Raw genomic sequence first — 24,254 nt, 5'->3', positions numbered from 1 at the left:
GCGGAGAGAGTCTCCAGGCTTTTTCACATCCGCTCCGGACTCCACCAGCTGGATCTGGGACCGGACACCTGTGAATAAACAGACACTTAGAAAACAGATGTAAAACAATAAATCTTTTGATTCTGCAATGTGTTCACGGGTAGGAAAATACCTTCCCAGGCTGCTAAAGTGAAAACTAAATGGACCCAAAGATTCATTTTCCCTGGTCTGACAGGGGCAACTTCTATGGGAGAGTCTCTGCGAACAGCCCAGACCCAGGGGCTGCGGATTGTCTCTACGGGTGCAGCCTGGGCAGGGAGAGAGACAGATTTATACAGGAACCTGTCACCCCTATTTGCATATTCTCCTCTTTATAGGAGGCTGAGATTTCTTTCTTTAGTGGTTTTCATTATACGTACTAGGGCAGAGAGAAGGATTCAGATGGTCTCCTTTCATCCGTGCGTGCAGCGCCCAGCACAGTGCGCTGGGAACCTGTTTATACATTTGGGTAAGAAAAGAATGAACCAGACGCCCGCAGTGAAGACAATTTCCCTGACACGACCTCAGGGCCCGATTGCTGTCACTTTGGGGGGGGGAGGAGAGAATCAGCCGTGGAGCCCCCGCGCAGGCATAGTGGGGCTGTGGTACAGGGCCGCCCAGAGGGGGGGGGCAAGAGGGGCAATTTGCCCCAGGCCCCGAGCCCCCCGGGGGCCCCCCACCAGAGTTTTTCGGGGCCCCTGGAACGGGGTCCCTCACTCGCTCCGGGGTGCCCGGCAAACTCTTGCGGGGCCGGGCGCAGGAGCTTCTGCCGCTCCCGGTCTTCGCCGGCGGGGGGTCCTTCCGCTCCGGGGCGGAAGGACCCCCCGCTGGCGAATTACCGCCGAAGACTGAGCGGGACCCGCCGCCGAAGTTCAGCTCGGTCTTCGGTGGTAATTTGGCAGCGGGGGGCCCTTCCGTTCTGGGACCCGCCGCCAAAGTGCCCCGAAGACCTGCGGCGGGGCCCCCCTCCGCCGAATTACCGCCGAAGACCGGGCTGCGCTTCGGCGGCGGGTCCCGCTTCGGCGGTAATTCAGCGGCGGGGCCCCCGCCGCGGGTCTTCGGGGCACTTCGGCGGCGGGTCCCGGAACAGAAGGGCCCCCCCACCGCTGAAGACCCCGGGCCCCCGGAATCCTCTGGGCGGCCCTGCTGTGGTACGGCGGGTCAGCGACAGGGGAGGGGTCGGATCACAGGGTTCCACTGGGCTGGGACACACCTGGAGACAGAATAATGCCCCCGGGCGCTGGGAAATAGCTGGGACTGATCCCCGGCCCAGCCTCTTTCCCAGAAGCGGCGGCTCCACTGACCCGGGCTCTGCCTGGTAGGAAATATTTCCCGGTACCTTTAACCACCCAGGACAATCGCGGTTCACTTCACCCCCTGGAGCTCCCTCGGGAATTGCAAGGAGCGGAGCGGTTGGAGTGAGGCAGGCAGCGCTCTGCTCTGTATTGGTGCTTTCTGCTCTCCCTCCCTCAGCCTTAAAACACTGGTCACTCCACGGAAGTGAATGGATTTTCACAGTGTAAAGCTTTCACTTACGCAGGATAAAATGACAAGAGCCGTTATAATATTCCCTGGGATTCCTCATCCCCGACTCAGAGAAGATGAAGTTTCCTAGTTTTTACTTTAAATCTGACCAAAACCTTAACCCTGTCTGTGCGCCTAATAAGTGTATCCTCAACAAATCCGGACACAGTGTTTACTTAAAGGCTAATTCTTACTCTAACCCACAAAATTATGATTTAATCTAAACGCCCATTTTTAATCCTGGCTCTGATTATAACAGTAGCTGCAAACTTTACCCTACTGTAACACTGACTCAGACATTAGAGTGAATCTGGGCCCAGAGACTTATATTTACCCATAATGAACCATTCCCTTACCCCTACCATAATGTCAACCCCAATCCTGCCTTTAAACCTAATGCTAACCCCAATCATACCTTTATCTCCAACCTTAACCCTATCCCAAGCCCTAATCTACTCTTATCTCTAACCTTAACCCTAAATTTAGGCATAACCCGAACAGCAACACTCTGATTGATTCTGTTTTATGTACTGTGGCAGAGCTCGGACCTTGCTCCTGTGGGTCCTGCACTTCTAGGTGGCTTATGCCAACCTCAGTGGCTCACTGTGACCCTCCCCGTAGCCCTTCTCTCTCTAGGGCCAGGGTTACAGTCTACTGAGCCCTTTTCATCATAGGCTGCAAGGAGGTTGGTGAGAGAACTCCCACAGTCTCTGTTGTCCCTGGGAGCTTATTTCAGAACAGTTTAGCCTCCTGTCCTGACAGGGACCTGACTTCCCCTCCCAGGAGATGTCCCTGTAGTGGTGGGTTGGGGGGAACCCGGGCCCGCCCTCTACTCCGGGTTCTGGCCCAGGGACCCTAGTGGCAGCAGCTGTTGGCAGCCAACCTTTCACTGCCAGAGTTGCTACATTTCCCTGGGCCACTTCCCCACAGCTCTCCTGCTTCTCCCTTACCTTAGGGCTCCCTTAACGATGGTTTGGGGGTGTCTTCATTAACCAGCCCTTCAACCACACTTCCTCTCCTCTGGCTCTCCCCTGCCGGACTGGAGTGAGCCCTTTTTAGTATCAGTAGGGCCTTAATTAGAGTCAGGTGGTCACATTAGCTTAATGGCCTCACCTGACTCTTTGAAGGTTAATTAGAGTCAGGTGTTCTCATTAGCCTAGAGCAGCCTCTGCTCTGGTCACTCAGAGAACAGAAAACTGTTAATCCAGTGGTCAGTATATCTGCCTTCTGCTAGTCTGCTGTACCCAACTGGCCTGGGTCTAGCACAGTACATATATTTTAATAAGGCTGAATTTTCTACTTCCGAAATCTTGCTCAGTGATCTCTAATTGCTGGGAGGTGTGTGTGTGTTTTTACCACTAGAAGCCCCAAGCGTTGGATTAATTGCAACATTCTGCGCAGGGCCAGCCCCGTGGCGAGCGAGTAAAGTCTGGAATTGCAAGACCACTCGGGAATACATTTTAGAGACAGTGAGGGAGCTGAGTGTTCTTGTCACTCTGGTGACAGGAAGGAGGAGAGCGCTCTGTTCAAATTATTACGTATCTTATGTCAAACATCCGACTTCCTGGTGAGAGCGATGGATGCGAGAACGGGGCGTTATTAAAGGAACGGAAGTAGATGACCTACTTTTGTGTAGGTTCTCAGATTGAATCCCTTTACATTTTACAGACCTTTGGTGCCCCAAAGGGAGACATCCACTCAGTTTTTGTCTGAGCTTCTACTCCAGCGAGTCTCTCGCAGTAATACTGGGTGGTGTTCATGTGTCAATACAGCAGGTCTCCGTGGTTGTCCCTGGAGATGGTAAATTGGTCTTTTACTGATTTGGCGTTATCTGTGCTGCTTCCAGAGCTGTCTATGGAGCAGACCCATTCCGAGGATCCAGCTTATCCAGGACCTGCTGAAGGTGAACCCGGAGGCTTTGCAGGAGAAGGGGAGAGAGTCTCCGGGCTTTTTCACATCCTCTCCGGACTCCACCTGCCTCCGGGCACCTGCAAATCAACACATGATAAGAATCAGTAGATTCTTGACTGAGAAGATATCTCAGGAGTCTCCGCTATTCTGAGGGAGAAAATCTCTGAGTGCGGTGAGATTGTGGAGGAGATGGAGTCAAAATCTCATTTATCTGCCTGGGTCGGGAGTTCTCGGGGGATTTCCTCTTTCACCCCCTGGACCCAGAAGTCTCTGGCTTCTCGATGCCAGAGCTGCGGGGTCTGGGGAATGGCAGGGTTTAAGCAGGGAGCTAAGTAACCTTATTTGCATATCCTGCTGTTAGTAAGGGGCTGAGAAACCCAGCCCCTAATGAACTTGAAATCCCGAGGTCGGAGCTCAGACAGGACAGTGACAATTCCAGAGAGTCTGGCAAAAGCTGTGTGACTTTATCCTTAACACGCTGCCTGATACTTAATCAGAGAGTCAACACTGTGCTTAACAGAGAACTCGGGGGCCACTGTCAAATTTCCCTCCTCTGCACATAGGCCAAGCTTTCAAAAATAACTATTCTAATAGTGTCAAATTGTGTTCGATTTTTTGAGACGCCTTAGAAGGGGCTTCATTTTCAGAGTTTGGGAACTCTCCAACAGGAGAGGGTTTCCCTCTCTGACAGAAAAGTCCCATTTAAGAATTCCAGATGGGCACCCAAAATGTGAGAGACTTAAAAGCACTTAAGAAAACATTGCTTATTTTAGGATGAGGTAAGACAGGCAAAGAGAAAGATGATTAATTTTACAGCATTGAATTGGAACGTTTTCTGAAGCCAATTTTCAAAGGCACGAAGGGCAGTTAGACAGCCAACTCCCACGGATAGTGAATTCTCTTTGGGCACCTAACTTGTTTTTGCCCCGTTCACAATCTCCCCTTATTCCTCTAGAGCCAGGAAGGACGGTGAACGTGTTGCTAGGGATGGTGGGGTGAATAATGCGCAGGCTGCGGAATGTTTATTTGGCTGTGGAGCATTCACCATTAGTGGGTTTTTTGGAGTTACTGGTGACCTGATTACATGGGCTTCTCCTCCTATTCTTTACGTTAGCTGAAGTCGACTCTAGTAATCAAACTGCCCCTGGTCTTATTGTGTCTGAGGTGCACGGGGAGTGGGGAGGGAGGGGTGCGCCTCAGGACAGGCCGCCATCCAGCCCACTGTGTGAGAGAGAACACAATCCGCAGAGCAGCTAAGAATCAGGATGGTTCCTCTCTAACCAGCTGCGTGGGGCGGAGGCGGAGTTCCTCTACGTGAGCTGTACCTTGTTCTTTTACTGACAAGTGCACGTGTCAGTAAAAGAACAGCTCGTATCCGAAGAGAACCAGCCCCCTTTTTACAGCTTAGTATTAGCTTATATAGACAGTTTTATTACGTCATAGATCATTCACTAGAACAATCCACCCCCTTTGTCTAACAACTAGAAATTAGACACCTTTTAATATATACGCATGCCTAGTCTCTACAATATTGAATTGTTAATATCGCAACAAGCGCCAAAGGTTAGGAATGCGAGGGAGTTAAAACACACCGAACACTAAACCAAGGAGTAAGTCAGAACTGTGAGATGCTTGTATGTCTTATCAGTTCCTCAGACAGTTTGTTTCTCAATATAACACAGCTGGTCCCAGCCCCTTCACTGATCTCACTGTTTTCCCAGGGCTTTGTGAGACAATGCTGTTTCTCAGTATTTTCCACTCTGAGATTACCCAGAAACCTCTAGATGCTTGACTTCAGTCAGATTGGCACAACTGGTTTTGTGCTACATCTTTATTCAGGCCTAACATGCTTATGCATTAAAGAGCAAACAGAGGCAATGCGCTCATGGAGCACCATTCAGCCTTCTCCAGGTATCTGCAGAGAGTGACAAAATTATGGTGTGAAAAATTCTAGGGCGGGTCCACCACGACTCTAAAGAACATAAGAACAGCCAGACTGGGTCAGACCAAAGGTCCATCTAGCCCAGTGTCCTGTCTCCCTGCAATGGCCAATGCCAGGTGCCCCAGAGGGTATGAACAGTACAGAGAGTCACCCAGTGATCCACCCCCTGTCGCCCATTCCCAGCTTCTGGCAAACAGACTCTTTAAATAATGTCTCTGGCATTTCTTCCTCTTAGTTCATGTTTAGGAAGCGGGTTGAAGAGCAGAAATGTTTGGATTCGAGGAGGAGGTTTTTGTATTCACTGCAGTTGATTTCTGATTGCTGTGTCTCTCGCACAGTAATAGCGGCCGGTGTCTTCCGCTTTCAGGCTGGTCATTTGCAGATACACCAGGCTGTTGGAGTCGTCTCTGGAGATGGTGAATCGCCCTTTAACGGCATCACTGTAAAATGTTCTGTGGCTATTAGCAGGGTTGTATATCCGTGAGACCCACTCCAGGCCCTTCCCGGGCGCCTGACGGACCCAGCTCATATGGTAGTTGGTGAAGGTGAACCCGGAGGCTTTGCAGGAGAGGCGGAGAGAGTCTCCGGGCTTCTGAATTCCACCTCCAGACTCCACCAGAAGAACCTGGGACCGGACATCTGGGGGGAAAAGAAGAAGAAAAAGCTCTGTTAGATTCACCTTAATACAAGACCTCAGCCAAAGCTCACAGAAGTTGTTGGGAAGATGCCCATTCACTTCACTGCGCTTTGGGTTGGGGCAAAGAACGTCCAACAGTCCCCGGAGCCTCCCACTAAAGTTGGGGGCGGGCGGGGGGGAGAATTACCTGCAAGGGCTGCTAGAATAAAGAGAAGATTCAGCCACGATATCATGTTGCTGACGTGGGAAGGGTTTCTGACGGTAACTGCAAAGACACCAAGACCTTGGCCTGATCCCTTTTCATTCTCTGCCATCCAGGAGAACACAGGATTTATGCAGGACCCCGAGACACTGAATTTGCATCACCTCCTCTTGAAAAAAACACCACACCAGAAACCACAACCCTCGTTAAACTGAGGCCTTCCGGAGTCGAGGTCAGAGGAAAAAAGCTACTTGGTTGGAGAGGAGGAGCTAGAGTCTCTCTTGTAGGATCACTCCTTCAATGATCTCTACAAGAATGCTCGGCAAGGGCGGCTCCAGGCCCCAGCACGCCAAGCGCGTGCTTGGGACAGCATGCTGCGGGGGGTGCTCTGCCGGTCCCCGGGAGGGCAGCAGGCGGCTCCGGCGGACCTCCCGCAGGGTCCACTGGTCCCGTGGGTTCAGTGGAGCATCCGCAGGCACGCCTGCGGAAGGTCCACCGGAGCCGCAGGACCGGTGAGCGGCAGAGCGTCCCCCCCACCCCCCGCGGCGTGCCTTGGGGCGGGGAAATGGCTAGAGCCGCAGGACCTCTCATAGACAAAATGCACCATTGAGTGTTCACCTGCTGCTGAATTCTGTCTCTTCTTAGTTTGTGAGTCCTGGCCACTGTGTGTCCTAGTGCATAGAGCACTAGACTGGGCCATGGGAAACTGGGTATTCATTCCTTGGTCTGCTGGGTTGCCTTGGATAAGTCATTTCTCTCCGTAAAATTGGAATAACCTTTTAGGTTCACCTAACCTTCCTTTGTGAAGAGCTCTGACATCCCCTGCTGAAAATCACTTTTATAAAATGCTAGGGGTTGGTGTTATTACTAATGTCTGAAAATGTCCTTTCTTCTTCTATGAGAAGGAAGAGGCAAGCATTTGAAACCAGGAGCGCAGGAACAATTTTTATAGTGGGGGTGCTGAAACACTAAACCAGACTGTAAACTCTGTATATAAAGGAATCACCTTCAAGCCAGCACCCCAAGGTCCAGCACCTATGTTTGAAATTCTGCCTTGCAATGCTGGACTACAAGATAGAATTATTATTAGATTGGCACCTGAAAATGAAAGGTTGGGTGTGGATCCCCGCCTAGCCTGCTTTGAATGTTTTAGCCCAGAAGCCGAATAACTGAATTCTGCTAGGTCATACAGTAAAAATGGACAGTCGGTACCCTAAAAGTATCTATCTGTGGGTTAGGGTTATAACCCTGCAGGGGTTTGTAGGCCTGTGCCACTGTAACTGAGAGTACAGTACTTGAACTGCTTTGAGTGGGGCTAATGGTATGAATCACAGTTCAGTTGCATAGAAGTGTTGTATCACTCTTCTTCCTCTTAGTATTACCGTTCATATTATTTTCAACACCCACTATAAATAGGCAATAATACAGAGAAAAATGTCAAACTAAAGTTTCTATGGAAATGCTGGATAAAATAATAAAATTTAACAATGCATAGATCTTAAAAGCTCCACCTTGCCACTGTGCTTATGCAACAGGGTGGAGTTTTTAAAGGGTCTTAACGTAAATACTCAAATCCCATTGGAGCTGGAAACTTCCCAACTTTGGGTGCCTTTGAAAATCCCAGTCTCACACTCTAATTGGTGGAGGGCCTGTCCTTTCTCAGGTAAGATACAGTGCGCTCAGATGCACAGCTCCGCAATATTTAAGTGTGGGAAATCTGTTACAAAGACTATTATGTAAAATCCCAGCGCAGTGCAGGGCTGAGATATTCCAAATCGCTTAAGGGAGATGGCAGTGGATGATTTTCAAGGATGCAAATGATTTCAGGGAGACCCTAGTACAATGTCTTAGGCCTTGATTCATGAAAGCATGTAAGAATTTGCTTAAACCCATCTCTATTCAGGACACTACTTTAAATTTAAGCACAATTCTTAGTGTCCCTGACTGAACTTTGTACTTTATTCTCAGTAGTGTCAATGGCTGTACAGGACCTGAAAGAATATTTATCTCATATCACTAAACCAGATAGAAATCACTACGTTTACCTGCTGATATGTGCACCAACATGCCCTTAATACAGGGTTTCTCAAACAGAGGTCCGGCTTGTACAGGGAAAGCCCCCGGAGGGCCAGGCCGGTGTGTTTACCTGCCCCGCCCGCAGATCCGGCTGATCGGGGCTCCCACTAGCCGCCGATCGCTGCTCCGGGCCAATGGGACCCGCAAAGCGGCGGACAGTAGGTCCTTCAGCCCGCGCCGCCTCAGCAGCCCCCATTGGCCCAGCGAATGGAGCAGGTAAACACACCGCCCGGCCGCCAGGGGCTTTCCCTGCACAAGCCGCGGCCCCTGTTTGAGAAACGCTGATCTACCGTGTTCCCGGCGGCAGCCCTTAGTCACGTGACTGTCCGTAATGCCCTCAGTACCAGCGCTGGGCTGAGTGATGTCATCACGGTCCCAGGGGCGGGGTCTGTTATCTCCATGGTGACTCTGTCACATTGTGGCACTTTACTGTGGGTCGGGATGTCTCAGCTCCACCCACTGACACCCGCGGACAGTCCGGGCGGTGATTGCCCAATGTCCGTGGGGTGAAAACAATCCACGAGCCGCTTGGGAAAGTCCCGGCGGTGCCACAGCCCCAGGCCCAGCGGAGTGGGGTTTGTTCAGGCGCTGGGTGATCTCTGCCCACAGCCCCGCCCGGACTCTGAATGGCCCATTTCCATATCCAGCCTCCAGCTCTCCCTGCCTCAGTCTCCCCGCTCTGACCCAGGGGCTGGGATAGTTCCCGGCCTCCCGGCGGCGCTGTGGGGAGAAAGGCGATAACCGCGTGTGAAGGGCCGAGACGCCACGGTGAGGGGCCCCACACGGGTTATAATGAACTAATCACCTTCCGCTGCGTTAATCCGCTAAACGTCCCAGTTTGCTGAAAGGGCCAGAGCCTCCCTGGTGTAAATCCGGAGTAACTCGAGTCTACTGGAAGCAGCTGCGGTGACTTTACACCAGCGGAGAATTTGGCCCCAGGGGCGATTCGCTCCATCCGTTGGGTCTGATGCGAACCCCAACGCGCTTGTCCCCGTTACACTGACAGACGCTGTCCTGCGAGTGTGACATCGAGACGGGCCCCGGGAGAGCCAACGTGCCAGGTCTGCGAGGGGAGAGCGACTCAGAACAGGACTCACTCCGGATTGGGGTTCACAGATGAAGCGAGGGATCTCTGCACCGCAGACCCAGCGGGGCTCTGGGCAGGAAGGGGAGACACATTGCCCGGGAACGGAAGGGTTAAAACTGCCGGGAGGTTAGTGTTACATTCACCCGGGTGCCGGGTCTCCTGTCCAAGCCCGGAGCGGTGTGTGTGTCACTGCTGCCCCCGCGCGGCTGCCGGGAGAAGGGCGATTTCGCAGCCCGGGTTTTTGTACGATCACAAACCGGTTTCGTGTCACTGTGTGTTTCCCGCACAGTAATAGCGGGCGGTGTCCTCGGGCTTCAGGCCGCTCATTTGCAGATACAGCTCACTCTTGGGATCATCCCTGGAGATGGTGAACCGGCCTTTCACTGAATCAAGGTAGTATGTACTACTCCCACCGGGGTATATTTGAGCGACCCATTCTAGCCCCTTGCCAGGAGCCTGCCGGACCCAGGTCATCCAGTAGCTGCTGAAGGTGAACCCGGAGGCTTTGCAGGAGAGGCGGAGAGAGTCTCCGGGCTTTTTCACATCCCCTCCGGACTCCACCAGCTGCACCTGGGACCGGACACCTGGGAATAAAGACAGGCCATTAATATCGGTATAAAAACAGCGGTAACACAATATTCTTCTCACTCTGCCCGTTATTCAGAGGAGGAAAATACCTTCCAAAGCTGCTAGAGCGAAAATTACGAGGAGCAAAAATCCCATTTTCCCGGGTGCTGGAGGGGAAAGTTCTCAGGGACTGGCTGGTAACTGCACAGACCCAGGGGCTGCGGATTGTGTCTCCAGGTGCAGCCTGGGCAGAGAGAGGCACAGATTTAAACAGGAAACTGTCTCCCTCATTTGCATATCACCGCTTTATAAGAGACACACACTCCTGCTGCCAGCGATCTGAGTGACTCGTTCTCGGGTTCCGGGTGCGGGAAGAGACTGTCCCGTCCTGTGTGTCTGTGCAGTGCCGGGCACAGGGCGCTGGGCTCCTCCTGACACTTTCATACCCCTGGGATGAATTAACTCTCTTGGGAAGGAGGTAACACTTTCTGTTGTGGTTCAGTGTAACACTCTAATTAATATGTCTCCCCAGTCTGGTGATTCACACAGGCTCACAATACAACCACTTAAATATGACCTTACTCTATGGCATACATATGTGACAAGTGATATTAATGCATGCAATAACTCACAGTATTCAAAAATCCTAAACCCTAAACATATTCTTATCATTCTAATACCTAATTTAGCAATATTAGCACACAGGTGACACAGACCAGTTCCATCAGCTTTCACACACCTCTGACCCTGATACACAGAAATTGTTAGTTGTGTCTGCCCTGCTTTCTAGTGTAATAGTCTCCTCCCTGAAAGCCTGATCCCAAACCTAAAATGGGAGGCTTTGCAGTGACTACAACAGACATTGGACCAGACGCTAGAATCATCTATATGAATTTCAGGCAGCTGTTCATTCTTCCCTTAGGCAAATGTTTATTCAGGAGCCCACCGCAGGTTGTTAGTTGCAGAAACATAGAGCTAGGCCGACTCCCGTTGGAGCCCTACTGAGTAATTCACATGGCTAATGGAAGGAGTCTGTCTTTTATAAGGAGCGGGATATGCAAATGAGGGAGACGGTGTCCTGTTTAAATCTGTCCCTCTCTCTGCCCAGGTTGTACCCGGAGAGACAATCCGCAGCCCCCTGGATCTCTGCAGTTGCCAGCTAACTCCCCTGAGAACTTTCCCCTCTAAAACCAGGTGAAATGAGACTTTAGCTCCATTTAGCTTTCATTTTTGAAGCTTTGGGAGGTATTTATGTCCCGAGTAATTTGCACAGTCAGGTGACTCTTATACTATTCCTCTTTCTATGTTATTTGTATCGTGGCTTCCTTCCCAAGTGCAGTTGGTGGAGTTCGGAGAGGATGTGAAAAAGCCCGGAGACTCTTAGGGCGATTCACCAGCTCCAGAGACAATTCCATTAACACGGCACAATTACAAATGAGCGGCCTGAAGCCTGAGGGCTTCGCCCGGTATCACTGTGCGAGAGAGACAGTGAGGGGAAGCTGGTCTGAGCTCAGAGAAAAGGGGAAGAGGTTTCCTAGGGGTGGCGCTCTGGTTCCACACCAGAACGGACACAAAGTATCTCCCCTTATGGACACCGCACACAGCTGTAATGGGAGAGAGGCTGACTCCATCTCCCTCTGGGGAGCGCAGGGAGCAGATGCCCAGGGTGGATTTCAGAGGGGCAGGAGAAAAGAACAGAGCCCTTGCTCTGTGGATGCCCCCAGTGACTCTCTGATCAGACACTCTCCAGGTTACGTATCAGAGGGGGAGCCCTGTTAGTGTGGATCTGTAAAAAGCAACAAAGAGTCCTGTGTCACCTTATAGACTAATAACAGAAGTATTGGAGCATAAGTTTTCGTGGGTGAATACCCATGCGTCTGACGAAGTGAATATTCACCCACGAAAGCTCATGCTCCAATACATCTGTTAGTCTATAAGGTGCCCTCAAGACTCTTCGTTGCTTTCTCCAGGTTAAGGCTCCCCCCATCTCCCAGTGCAGTAGTGGAGAAGCCGAGCCCTTAGTGCAGGTCAGGGGGCGTGCGGAGCCCAGAGTGAGGGTTGTTTGATAGGCAGGGCCGGGTCAGTGATCTCTGAGTGATCTCCCCCCTCAGCCCATTGATCATCCTCTGGATAAAAATCCACCCTTTTGTAGAGGGGGCAGCACAAGCGTCTATGCACCTCCTGAGTGGCGTCAAAGCCTTTGAGGATCTGATGCCCAGATCCACATTCCCACCACAATCCAAAGGAAACACGTCTGCGAGTTTCATGCTCCGTGGTGGGAAGAGGAAGGCCAAAGTGGGTATGGATCCAAACATAAATATGAATGGGAAGGGGAATCGAAACGCAAGTATCCAGGGGGTATTAATGTGAACCTGAATCTGAATGGGGATATGAAGTGGAGTATGAATAGGACTGCAAAGGGAAATAGGAACTGGTATATGACTATGAACTCCTATGGATGGGACTGGCAATATGAATGGGAGGGTGTAAATAACTCTCTTGTTTCTATTCTTATTTAATAAATCTTCACATAGTATAGGATTGGCAAAAGGGGCACGAATCCATAGGTCTCATGCTCTCGAACAGCTCTGGAACAGTCACTGGGAGGACCCCTTCAGTGTGTCAGCCCCAGTGGGGTCACACTCTCACTAGGGTAAGCCACAGGGATTCACCACCTCTTGGGACCAAAACTTAGAGCGTTCAGCCCCACTGCTTCACGCCATGGGCTCCCTTCAGTGAGTCCACCTGAGTTGGGCACCTGAGGAAGACTTGTACCCCGAAAGGGTGCAATTCACTGTGAACTTCCTTAAACTGACACTAGGTGAATTCTTGAAGTCACTAGTTTATGTTCCCTTTGGAGGTGAAATTTGCACTTGGGGTATGTTTTGTTTGTTCTCTTCTGTTGGTTGATTTGTTTGTTCCAGATTTTTGTTTGTTTGTTTGTTTATTTGGTTGCTTGGAGTGGGTGTTTAAGTAGAAGAGGTCCTGCAGTGAGAGTCCTTCTTGCTGTGGTGGAAAGGAGCTGCAAAGTAGAACCTCACTCCCCTAAAAAACAGTGAGGAGTCTGGTGGCACCTTAAAGACTAACAGATTTATTTGGGCATAAGCTTTTGTGCATAAAAACCCACTACTTCAGATGTATGGAGTGAAAATTACAGATGCAGGCATTGTTATACATGAAGAGAGTTACCTCACAAGTGGAGAACTTAGGCATCTTTGAATTTCAGGTCTCATTAATTCATTTCATTGCAGAGAGACATAACCAGACAGGTCTCAATATGAAGCAGTAGGAGGCTCTGTAAGATATTTAGGACATCAGTTTTTTAACGGGAAATCCAACATCTTCTCCTCCCTAAGCTCCCTAAATATCAAGGGATAGATTCACAAATGGATTTAGGAACTTAATGACCACATTAGAAACTTCAATCCCACAATCAGGCCTAAAATGAGATTGAAACCCCACCAGAGCTGTCCCCGAATTCTGTAGACACCTGAGATCACTTTGCACCTCAGTTTTTGCTGTAAAACATCCCTGTGCACCTATATTTCTGCCTGTGAGTATGGACTTTGCAGGACCAGGTCTTGTCTCCATGGTGTGGCAGTGTCCAGCAGAGGGCTGTAACCTGTAGAGTGCAGCAGCCCATTGTGGTTAAAATGCCCCATGTAGACCCTACTAGTGCACAGAGATATTGTTCTGGTTCAAACAGGGAAGAGTTAGAGCTTCAAGCTGGAGCACTGAGCAATTCTGGGAAGGAGATAAACTCCCTTCCTTTCAGAGTGAGATGAATCTCGGAAGGAGGGCAGATTATGAGAAATCTTCCGCTTTTGAGCAGGTGAGTTAATAATTGCCAAATTTTGGGCTGCTTCCTATAAAATAGTGGGTGCCGACCCCTCTGGGAGACAGAAGGTTGAGGTAGGTGGGCCCTTGGGAGAGTTTTGGGGCTGGCAATTCTTAGGGTCCCAGGTTAGGTCCATCAATGGCTATTAGCCAGGATGGGCTGGGATGGTGTCTCTAGCCTCTGTTTGCCAGAAGCTTGGAATGGGCGACAGAGGATGGATCACTTGATGATCACCGGTTCTGTTCATTCCTTCAGAAGTACCTGGTATTGGCCACTGTCGGAGACAGGATACTGGGCTAGATGGACCTTTGGTCTGACCCAGTATGGTTGTTCTCATGTTCTTATTCCTGGGGTCTTTCCCTTCATTTCTTAGGGACACCATAGACAAAATGCAGCAGCCAGGACTCCTGGGTTCCACTCCCAGCCTTGGGAGCTCTGATGCAATGGTTGCCTTTCAGTGCTAAGGAATTAGATTCTGGAGTGCTTGTAACGCAAGGCAGAAGCAGTGTTGGCAGCTGCTCCTCCCTGGGGCTCATAAACCCAGACTGGTTCCCCGCAAGGTTAGTTTTAGTGCAGGCTTTAATAGGATTTTCCACACAGTGAGTATTTGGCACAGTAAGACACGGAGGTGTCTCCGGGCTGCAGGCCGGTCAGTTGGAGGGACACTTGGCCTTTGGAGGTGTCTCTGGTGATGGCGAGTCGACTTTTGAGAGCATTGTTATAATTAGTGCTTCCATCAGCCCAGATACCTCCCATCGATTCCAACCCTTTTCCCGCTGGCTGGCGGGCCCAGTGCACCGCATAGCTAGTGAGAGAGAATCCGGACACGGTGCAGGTCAGTCTGAGGGTCTCTCCAGGTTTCTTGACTCCCCCTCCGGACTCCACCAGGCTGACCTGGGAATAGACACATGAAGAGGGGGAAATAAAGGGGAAATACTGCAGTGATTCCCGGAGGCGCAGTTATTAGGGAACACGCGGTACCGGGCGCCCAGCGGCAGCGCAGGTCCCGGCCATACCCGCGAGGAGCAGCAGGAGGAAGGCGATGGCCAGGCTGGGGGTCATGTCTGCGGCTGGCGGCTCGGTCCCCAGGCGGGATGGGAAGCTGAAGCCCGGCGCTGGCTCTGAGCGGGGTGAGCGGCCGGGACTGGGCTATGAACAGGGCACCGGGGAGCTCATTTGCATGGGCCGGGGGGTGGGGACAATATAACGGGGGGACCCAGAAGGTGTGTGACGCAGCGTCGCGTTGTTAAGTCTCCTGGCAGGTGGAGTCCAGAGTCCAGCTGTGACACGGAATGTTCCCTTCTGCTCTTTCTTCTGCCTGCCGGAGATTTGCAACCATGAAAGAACTGGATGGAGACAGTCTGTCCGCCTATCTTCCGCTCTATTGATCACCATAGACATCTATCTATCTATCTATCTATCTATCTATCTATCTATCTATCTATCTATCTATCTATCTATCTATCCCCATACGCCCCATCTATCTATCTATCTATCTATCTATCTATCTATCTATCTATCTATCTATCTATCTATCTATCTATCCTCACCCACCGTATCTATCTATCCCCATCCATCTATCTATCCTCTCCCCTTTTTATGTTGGTGTCAATATTATAAACTAGGAGCCAGTTTCATTACTGAACCATTCCTTGTTCATGAGAATCTGGAAAATTAAGATGGAGACAAACTGTACAGAAATGCTTCAGGAAAATTTCTGTTGGGGGCTGTATTGTTGGGAAGGGGGTTGGAGTCAAACTCCTCAGTCTGAGGAGAAGGGTCAGTGCTGCGGGGACAGGAGAAAAGTCGCCCCTGGTGCTCAGTAGCTGACAGGCCCCTGTGATGCCCCTTTACAAAGGGGTGAATTTCACACCCAGGATCACCAATGGGCTGCCGGGGAAGGTCAATTCTAGTTTATTGGGCAGAACCCTCTGGCCCATAATCCGCACTCCGGGCTCCGCATTCCCACTGCTCTTCGCTGAGGGCTCAGCTTCTCCAGTGACTTCGCTGGGAGATGGAGGGAGCCTTAAAGTGGAGCGTGTCTGATCAGAGAATCACTGGGGGCATCCACAGGGCGAGGGCGGAGCCAGCTGACCCTCCCTGCTCCGCTGAAACACACTCTGGGCATCTGCTCCCTGCAATAACTGATTATTGGTTATCGATAACTGAAAGGATTCTCCCTTATTCCCCTCCTTAGTGCTGCCGGATGGTTGGTGGGTACTGAACAAAGCCGTAGAGATGTAGCTAGAACACCCATTTAAATCAGGCTTGCAGGTTCAATTGGGTGAGTGCCTGGCCCGCATCTCATTGCATTGCTAGGTCCCTTCTGGTACCAACGTTTTAATCTGTTTGAATGAATGGGCCAGAACACCAGCTATCGTCAGTCAGTCAGGGTAGCAGCCTTGGGATCCACGGAGCTTCCAGAATTAACACCTGTGAGGCTCTGACCCCAGAACGATTGTCCTCCTTTCGGCCTTGTCCAAAGCTCAGTAAAGTCGAGAAACTCTTCACAATCGATTGCAATGGGAATTGGATCAGCCCCGAAATGCATTTATCTTCCTGAAGCTAGCAGACGCCGTATTGTGAAACCGGGTAAGTCAGGGTTTCTCAAACAGGGGTCTCCGCTTGAGTAGGGAAAGCCCCTGGCGGGCCAGGGCGGTGTGTTTACCTGCCCCGCCCGCAGGTCTGGCCGATGGCGGCTCCCACTGGCTGCGGATCGCTGCTCCAGACCAATGGGAGCTGTTGGAAGCAGCGCAGGCCAAGGCACTTACTGACCCCCGCTTCCTGCAGCTCCCATTGGCCCGGAGCAGCGATCGGCGGGACCTGCGGGAGGGGCAGGTAAACACACAGGCCTGGCCTGCCAGGGGCTTTCCCTACACAAGCGCAACCCCTGTTTGAGAAACCCTGGGGTAAGCGTTGATCACGGGGAGAATGTGAGTGTGAATGGAGAGAGAGATCCATTCAGGTCTTTATAATCACATTAGCTATGAAAACATTCGCTTGCATAGACCATTCAGGTCACACATTTCTGACTGATAAATCCTGAATTTAGCCCTTTCCTTGGGCAAGTCTGATCTATGGGATTTCCCCAGCAACATCATCTGGTAAAATGTGAACAGCCAGTACCGAGGAGCTGCCCATTTGTGGCCTGGATAGAGTGAGCCCATCGACCTAGGGCACCTGCTGACAGCCCCGTTCAACTCCCAACCTCCCTGGGTGAAATTTGCATGGAAATCCCTCACCTGGGGGGCGGGGTGAAGGGTTCCTGTTTAAATACAGGTAGGTTAATGGGATTACACTGAGAGAGGGAGTTGGGTGGATGAGAGATCCGCTGTGTGACATGGCCCTAGGTTCTCACACCGGATGGATGGGCGTTGTTGATGAGGCCCATAGACATGAGACAGTGCGCAGGGCAGGGAGTCGATTAATAATATAAGTTGTTTAACACCTTTGCGCACATAGAACAAATATCCAATGGTCGATAGCATCACTGGGGGTAGCCCCGTGCCTGGTTCTGGCTGTCAGTGTTACTGGCTTTGTTTACTGGCTCCCCCCCCCCCGCCCCCCGCCGCGTGCTTTTAAGACTGTGTAGAATGGGAGTCTTGATTTGCACATAGAATTGATTAAAAATCAGAGGAAAAGGTGCAGGTCCAGCCCTTTTCACTCGAGGGGACCGGCCCCTGGACCTGTGCCTTGGGTGAAGCTAGATTTGGCCAGAGCAGGGCACCTTGACATGAACTCGCTGTTTCCTCTTTTCAGTTTCCAGTCCCGGGAGTGTCAGGGTCTCACCAGCTGGGACTTTCCCTGCTGACCGCAACGGGAGGTTTTTGTCTGAGCTCAGCCCGGCTTCGCCTCACTGTGTGTCTAGCACAGTGATACCGGGCGGTGTCCTCGGGCGTCAGGCCGGTCATTTACAGATACAGCAGGTTGTTGGGGTTGTCTCTGGAGATGGTGAATCGGCCTTTGACCGCGTTGGCGTAATGCACAGTGCTGCCGGCCCAGTAGCTTATTCTTGCGACCCAGTCCAGGCCCTTGCCAGGAGCCTGCCGGACCCAGCTCATGTAGTAGTCACCGAAGGTGAACCCGGAGGCTTTGCAGGAGAGGGGGAGAGAGTCTCCGGGCTTTTTTACATCCCCTCCGGACTCCACCAGCTGGACTTGGGACCGGGCGCCTGGAAATAAAGACAGGTTACAAACACATGGGTATTACAGTCAATAACTCAATAGTCTGCAGGGCATTCAGGGACTAACCTGCCTCCCAGAGCTGCTAGAATGAAAACGAAATGGAGCCAAATCCTCATTTTTCCGAGTGTTGGAGGGGAAAGTTCTTAGGAGACTGACTGGTAACTGCACAGACCCAGGGGCTGCGGATTGTGTCTCCGGGTGCAGCCTGGGCAGAGGGACGGACAGATTTAAACACAAAACTCTCATCCCGATTTGTATATCCCCCTCCTTATAAGGCACACAAACCCACTCCCTGCATGCTCGGAGTTATTTGGCCGGTGGCTCTAAGGGAGGGAGTCGGACGGGTGCTAACTCTGTGTCTGGGCAGCGCCCAGTGAGTGCGGGGCCATCCTGACCACACTGCTGCACAAAGAGCTCCCTTGAATCCCCTCCCATCGCTCCAGGTGTAAGGGCTGAAGGGAATGGAAAGCTCCACCACGGGCTTTAGGGGACTGTGGACCAGACCCTTAGAAGGAAGAATATCGGGCTGGTGAGCAGGGCAGCATCATGTGAAAATCTGGTTTTCTGTTGAGGCTAGAGGTGTTTGTGCCTGATGTGTTCGGTCTATAGGGGCATGTTGTTGTTTTTCAGAGAAATTTGAGAGTATTTCTATCCATCCCCCAACAACCCACAGAAACATCTTGGCAGTCATCACTTTTAGGCACCTCCGGAAACCCAAGTGCTAGTTATTATACCTTGAACAAATGAGTCCCCAAATATTCTTCTTGTGCAGCCTGCATTACTTCGGTGTCCGATCAGTGCCACATTTAACCATGTGAGTGGTCAAGTTATTGCAGTTTTTTATGGACACATCGAATATGGGTGCAGAGATCTGAAACCAACTGACAGATTTGTTTGCACTCTGCCTGTTGATCCTGTTCTAAGAAGGACAATTCTGCAGTTTGGATTTTTGGATTAGCCCTACCAGGATTCCCCTCACGGTGTGTCCCGCACAGTAATAGCGGGCGGTGTCCTCGGCTTTTACGCCGGACATTTGCAGATACAGCTCACTCTTGGGATTATCCCTGGAGATGGTGAATCGGCCTTTCACTGAATCAACGAACTGCGTACTATCCCCGCTAGGGATAATATAAGCAGCCAATTCCCAGGAGCCTGCCGGACCCAGATCATGCCGTAGCTGCTGAAGGTGAAGCCGGAGGCTTTGCAGGAGAGGCGGAGGGAGTCTCCGGGCTGTTTCACATCCCCTCCGGACTCCACCAGCGCCTGGGACAGGACACCTGCAAGTAAAGTCAGGTTGTAAATATTGGTATAAAAACAGCGATAATTTAATATTCATCTAACTCCGCCAGTTATTCAGAGGTAGAAAATACCTTCTAAAGCCTCTACAGAGAAAATTAAAAGGAGCACAAATCTCATTTTTCCTGGTGTTGAAAGGGAAAGTTCTCAGGGGACTGGCTGGTAATTGCACAGACCCAGGGGCTTCGGATTGTGTCTCCGGGTGCAGCCTGGGCAGAGAGAGGCACAGATTTAAAAAAGAAACCGTCTTCCTCATTTGCATGTCCCCTATAAGATACACACACTCTTGTTGCCAGTGATTTGATTGATTCACACTAGGGCTCCAGGTGCATGAGTGAGACTGTCCCGTTCTGTGTATCTGTGAAGCGCCGGGCACAGGGTGCTGGGGTCCTCCTGACACTTTCGGACCCCTTGGAGGAATGAACAGCTCCCTGCAGTGATTGTATTTCCTCACCAGGACCTGAGGGCCTGGGTATTGTACAGCGATATGTGGGGAGGGGACTCGTCTCTGGAGCCCTGTCCCGTGAGGAGAGGAGCCATACAACGTCCGGCCAGTGGGGTCAGCTCTGCGGAGGAGTCGTGTCCCAGGGATCCACTGGACACGGAAGATTTAACCTCCCACTGGGTGGGATTTGGGACGGAAGCCCCTCCCCTTTCCCTTCCTTCCTAGCATTGACCAGCTGCGTTGAAATGATCCATGACACTTGGAACAGGATCTTGTATTAACTCCGCTGGCTGTTAATTGCACCGCGTGACCCCTGGTTTTTGTATGTGGGGGAAAGAGTAAATAACTAGTTCCCTCTTCACTTTTTCCAGCACCATTCATTAGTATATAGACCTCTGTCACATCTCCCCTGGAGTCTTCTTCTTTCTAGATAGATAAGATAGATAGAGGGGGTTTATGGGGATAGATAGATAGATAGATAGATAGATAGATAGATAGATAGATAGATAGATAGATAGATAGAGGGGGTTTATGGAGATAGATAGATAGATTAAATTAGATTAGATTCAGCAATGACAATATTCCTCAAGGGCATTTGTAACTCAACTTTACGTGCTTCATCACTGTTTATATTTCCTGCCATGGTAGTGTCAGACCAATGATTCCTGCAAGAAGTTAGGGAATATAGAACATGAAAGGATTTTATGCAGTGCTCCGGACGTTTAGTCAAATTCTAACTATTTCATCTACTCAGTTCTGAGCATAAACCGGTGCCTTTGACATAACGTTGACTATTGGGGTTAATTCCTATATTTTCTTAAATTTAGCCATTTTAAGAGCCAAACACAGTATTTTGGTGATGGGCTTTGTGACTGGTCCAGTCTCTCACACAGTGATACCGGGCTGTGTCCTCGGGTCTCCAGCTGCTCGTTTGTAAATCCAGCCGGCCCCTGGGATTGTCTCGGGAGACAATGAAGCTCCCCTTCGCTGAATCAGTGTAGTGTGAACTCTTTCCTGTGTACTTCACCCTGGAGACCCCGCTCCAGACGCTTCCCAGGAGCCTGAGTTTAACCCTGAGACATTACTAGCGAGGTGGAGTCAAAGGGCACCTGCAGGTTTTCTATGTGCAAATGAGTAGTTTGTGTAGGTACAGAGTTAAAAAATGATGTTTTACAACCCTCAATGCCCTTTTTCAGGCGTGTCTCCAAGGCTGTGCTGTGCTGTTTTTTCTTTGCTGCCTCCCTTGCTGGACGGGAGAAGGGGACTGAAGGGTTAAAATCCATATGCACTTTATATAACAACCTGGTACATGAATTGTACCAGCTCTTTTCCAGACTCAAAGTCCAGAGTTTGGTCAGGAGACCAGAGGCCTAGCAAATAGTGATTAGCTAAGAGAAAGCTGGGGTAAACAGATAACCACCTTCGCTAAGATATGCTTGGTCAGTAGAAATGACAGATGTTGAAGCAATAACTAAATAATTATGTTTCATCTAATGTTTCAGATTGAACAAAGGATCCCTGTTCCTATTGTGTCAGTCTCTTCTGTAGGGAACGTTCTTTCCACAGATCCAACCTTGAGTTTATGAAAAGTTGGCACATGTCAGTATAAGATATGGCATCCTTCCAGCTCCCTTCCCAGGGACCAATGACTGCCTTAAGACATAAAGGGGACAATCTTTATTGCCATATACTTTCACTGTTCCTTTGCTTTAACCCCTAGGAATGTACCTTTTGGACAATCAAAGGAGTTGCTCCATTCCTATGGACTCCAAATAAGAATTCAATATATATATATTTATACTAATAATATTTTATCAAAGTATTAATTAAATGTTAACTTGCTAACTTGAGACCATGGGCGAAGACATTATGTAACCTTTTAACCATTGGCTAATGTGCTATCTTGTCTTGCTGCAAAACCTATCCCGGGGTGTGGAACTGCCTACCCCGTCACTTTCCCCCGCCCACGGAAAATCTATATATTCTATTGTAATCAATTGATTGACAGTGTCTCTGAGCCTAATAAGCCAGGTGACACTCCGCCAGCGCTGTGTGTAATAAACTCCTATGCTTGACCTCTACATGGTGTGGATTTATGTCCTTCAGGGACCCTGCACCGCACCCCCTCTCTCTGTCTCTCATGGATCCCCCCATTTTGTATTATTATTAAAAACAGAAAATAAATATTTGGGGGGTTATTTCTTTATTCATTTAACCAAGGATTTTTTTTCTCCTAGGAAAATGCTCCTTGTGCCAGAGAAGCCTGCATTGGTGGAAACATTATTCAAATAAACAGACAAAGAAACAAAAAACAAAGCAAGAAAACAAACAAATTGTGCATTCTAGTGCCAAAAGCTTAGAGATCAGTGTCTTTCTGCTGGAATGTGTCACTGACAGGGTGACACTGAGCAGAATCCCAGCACGGTGAAGTGAAGAGGGTCCTAGAGGGAACCGGAATGAACCAGGTTGAGGCTCCATGGCCTGTGTTATGCAGGAGCTCAGACTAGTTTCTCATCCTGCTCCATTCTGGCCTTTATGTCTCTGCATCAGTGACTGTCCAGGACACTGTGAGTGGGCTCAGAATTTGCCCCTGGCAGAGGAAAGAAAGAGGAAGGACCCCAAATAATTTTTTTCTCCTTTGTGGGAATTTGTGTAAACTCTTTGATCTTCAGTAAAATCAAAACAGGAGGAATAATAAGAATAAAAAGGAGTTGTTGTTGCTAGACCTCTTCCCATAACTGATCTCATTTTCACTTACAGATCTTGGGCGCCTCTAACCCGCTTCACTAATTATTGCAGGGAGAGGTTTCTGTCTTAGCTCAGCCGGCTTCCCCTCTCTGTGCTTCCCCCACACAGTGATACCGGGCGGTGTCCTCGGGCTTCAGGCCAGTCAGTTGCAGATACAGCAGGTTGTTGGAGTTGTCCCTGGAGATGGTGAATCGGCCTTTCACTGCATCAGAATAGTAGATATTTCGCCCTCTGTTGCCGATGAATGACACCCACTCCAGTCCCTGCCCGGGAGCCTGCCGGACCCAGTGTATATTGTAGCTGCTGAAGGTGAAGCCGGAGGCTTTGCAGGAGAGGCGGAGAGAGTCTCCGGGCTTTTTCACATCCCCTCCGGACTCCACCAACCCCTGGGACCGGGCACCTAGGAAGAAAGACACAATAGAAATCACACAGAAAGAGCAATAGTATCACATTCACCTGACTGTGCAAATTACTCGGGAGACAAAAATACCTTCCAAAGCTGCAAAAATGAAAACTAAGTGGAGCCAAAGCCTCATTTTCCCGGGTGCTGGAGGTGAAAGTTCTCAGGGACTGGCTGGTCACTGCACAGACTCAGGGGGCTGCGGATTGTGTCTCCAGGTGCCAGGGGCGGCTCTAGACATTTCACGCCCCAAGCACGGCGGCATGCCGCGAGGGGCGCTCTGCTGGTCACCGGAGCCGCAGGACCAGCAGACCCTCTGCAGACATGCCTCCGAAGGCAGCCTGCCTGCGGCCCTCCCGGCGACCGGCAGAGCGTCCCCGGCGGCATGCCCCCAAGCACGCGCTTGGCGTGCTGGGGCCTGGAGCCGCCCCTGGGTGAACCAGTGTTTGGCCCCGCACTCGCTGGGCCAAATAACTCTGATCATTCAGGCAAAGGGTTTGTGTCTCTCCTATAAGCAGCGGAATATGCAAATAAGGGTGAGAGTTTTCTGTTTAAATCTGTGCCTCCCTCTGCCCAGGCTGCACCCTAATGATTTCCAGCATTCTGTTCATTGTTTTGACCGCCACTGCACATTCAGTGGATGTTTTCAGAGAACTATCCACAATGACGCCAAGATCTCTTTCTTGAGTGGTAACAGCTAATCTAGACCCCATCATTGTATATGTACAGTTGAGATTATGTTTTCCAATGTGCATTACTTTGCATTTATCAACATTAAATTTCATCTGCTGTTTTGTTGCCCAGTCAGCCAGGTTTTTATAGAATGTATTCTGAAGCATATAAGGGTTTATGGGGCCCAGCGTGTTACTCCCCAATCCCAGTCACAAGGTGCCGGCCTCGGGATGTCTGCTGTGTGTGGCACTAGATTTGGCTAAAAAGCTGAGTAAAGTTTAATCATTTCAAGCGGAACACACTCCGGAACTTGTCTCCTGTGAGAGCCCAGCGCCCGGACTGTCAGTGTCACAAACCAGCTGGGACTTCCCCTGCTGACAGCAACGGGAGGTTTTAGTCTGAGCTCAGCCCGGCTTCGCCTCACTGTGTCTCTCGCACAGTAATACCGGGCGGTATCCTCGGGCTTCAGGCCGGTCAGTTGCAGGTAGATCAGCTTCTTGGAGCTGTCTGTAGAGGTGGTGAATCACCCTTTCACGGGATTTCCGTAATGTGTAGTTGCTCCCTTAATTGCTGATACCCACTGCAGCCCCTGCCCGGGAGCCTGGCGGAGCCAGTGCATCCAGGCGCTGTCTATGTTGAACCCTGAGGTGGTACAGGTCAGTCTGAGGGAGTCTCCGGGCTTTTTCACATCCCCGCCGGACTCCAGC

General features: G+C 50.5%; 1 protein-coding gene and 2 gene segments (V, D, J or C); all 3 read right to left on the bottom strand.

Moving 5' to 3' along the window:
* Positions 1–5,413: 5,413 nt before the first annotated feature.
* LOC123347824 lies at positions 5,414–10,120 on the bottom strand. Its single transcript, XM_044985014.1, has 5 exons — positions 10,075–10,120; positions 9,683–9,981; positions 7,270–7,369; positions 6,220–6,339; positions 5,414–6,034 (listed from the first exon to the last, which is right to left on the bottom strand). The coding sequence occupies exons 1-5, from the start codon at positions 10,118–10,120 to the stop codon at positions 5,694–5,696; spliced, it is 906 nt and encodes a 301-aa protein (XP_044840949.1). The 3' UTR covers positions 5,414–5,693.
* A 4,261-nt stretch (positions 10,121–14,381) lies between these two features.
* Positions 14,382–14,864, bottom strand: LOC123347823. The segment is given in 2 exon segments: positions 14,382–14,696; positions 14,784–14,864. Coding segments are annotated over 2 exon segments (396 nt in total).
* Positions 14,865–21,989: 7,125 nt separating this feature from the next.
* LOC123348634 lies at positions 21,990–23,071 on the bottom strand. The segment is given in 2 exon segments: positions 21,990–22,875; positions 22,966–23,071. Coding segments are annotated over 2 exon segments (375 nt in total).
* Positions 23,072–24,254: the final 1,183 nt, after the last annotated feature.

This window comes from Mauremys mutica, chromosome 13, assembly GCF_020497125.1.
Source record: "Mauremys mutica isolate MM-2020 ecotype Southern chromosome 13, ASM2049712v1, whole genome shotgun sequence".
In the NCBI taxonomy this organism is placed as follows: domain Eukaryota; kingdom Metazoa; phylum Chordata; order Testudines; family Geoemydidae; genus Mauremys; species Mauremys mutica.
Note: the sequence above shows the minus strand (reverse complement) of the source record. Positions and strands in the feature narration are given on the sequence as shown.

Excerpts from the sequence above, each read along its gene's own strand:
- LOC123347824 (XM_044985014.1), bottom strand. The coding sequence starts at position 10,120 with ATGGGATTTTTGCTCCTCGTAATTTTCGCTCTAGCAGCTTTGGAAG. Across the intron at positions 9,982-10,074 it reads CGCTCTAGCAGCTTTGGAAG|GTGTCCGGTCCCAGGTGCAG; the intron begins GTATTTTCCTCC and ends CTTTATTCCCAG. Across the intron at positions 6,035-6,219 it reads TATTCTAGCAGCCCTTGCAG|ATGTCCGGTCCCAGGTTCTT; the intron begins GTAATTCTCCCC and ends TTTTCCCCCCAG.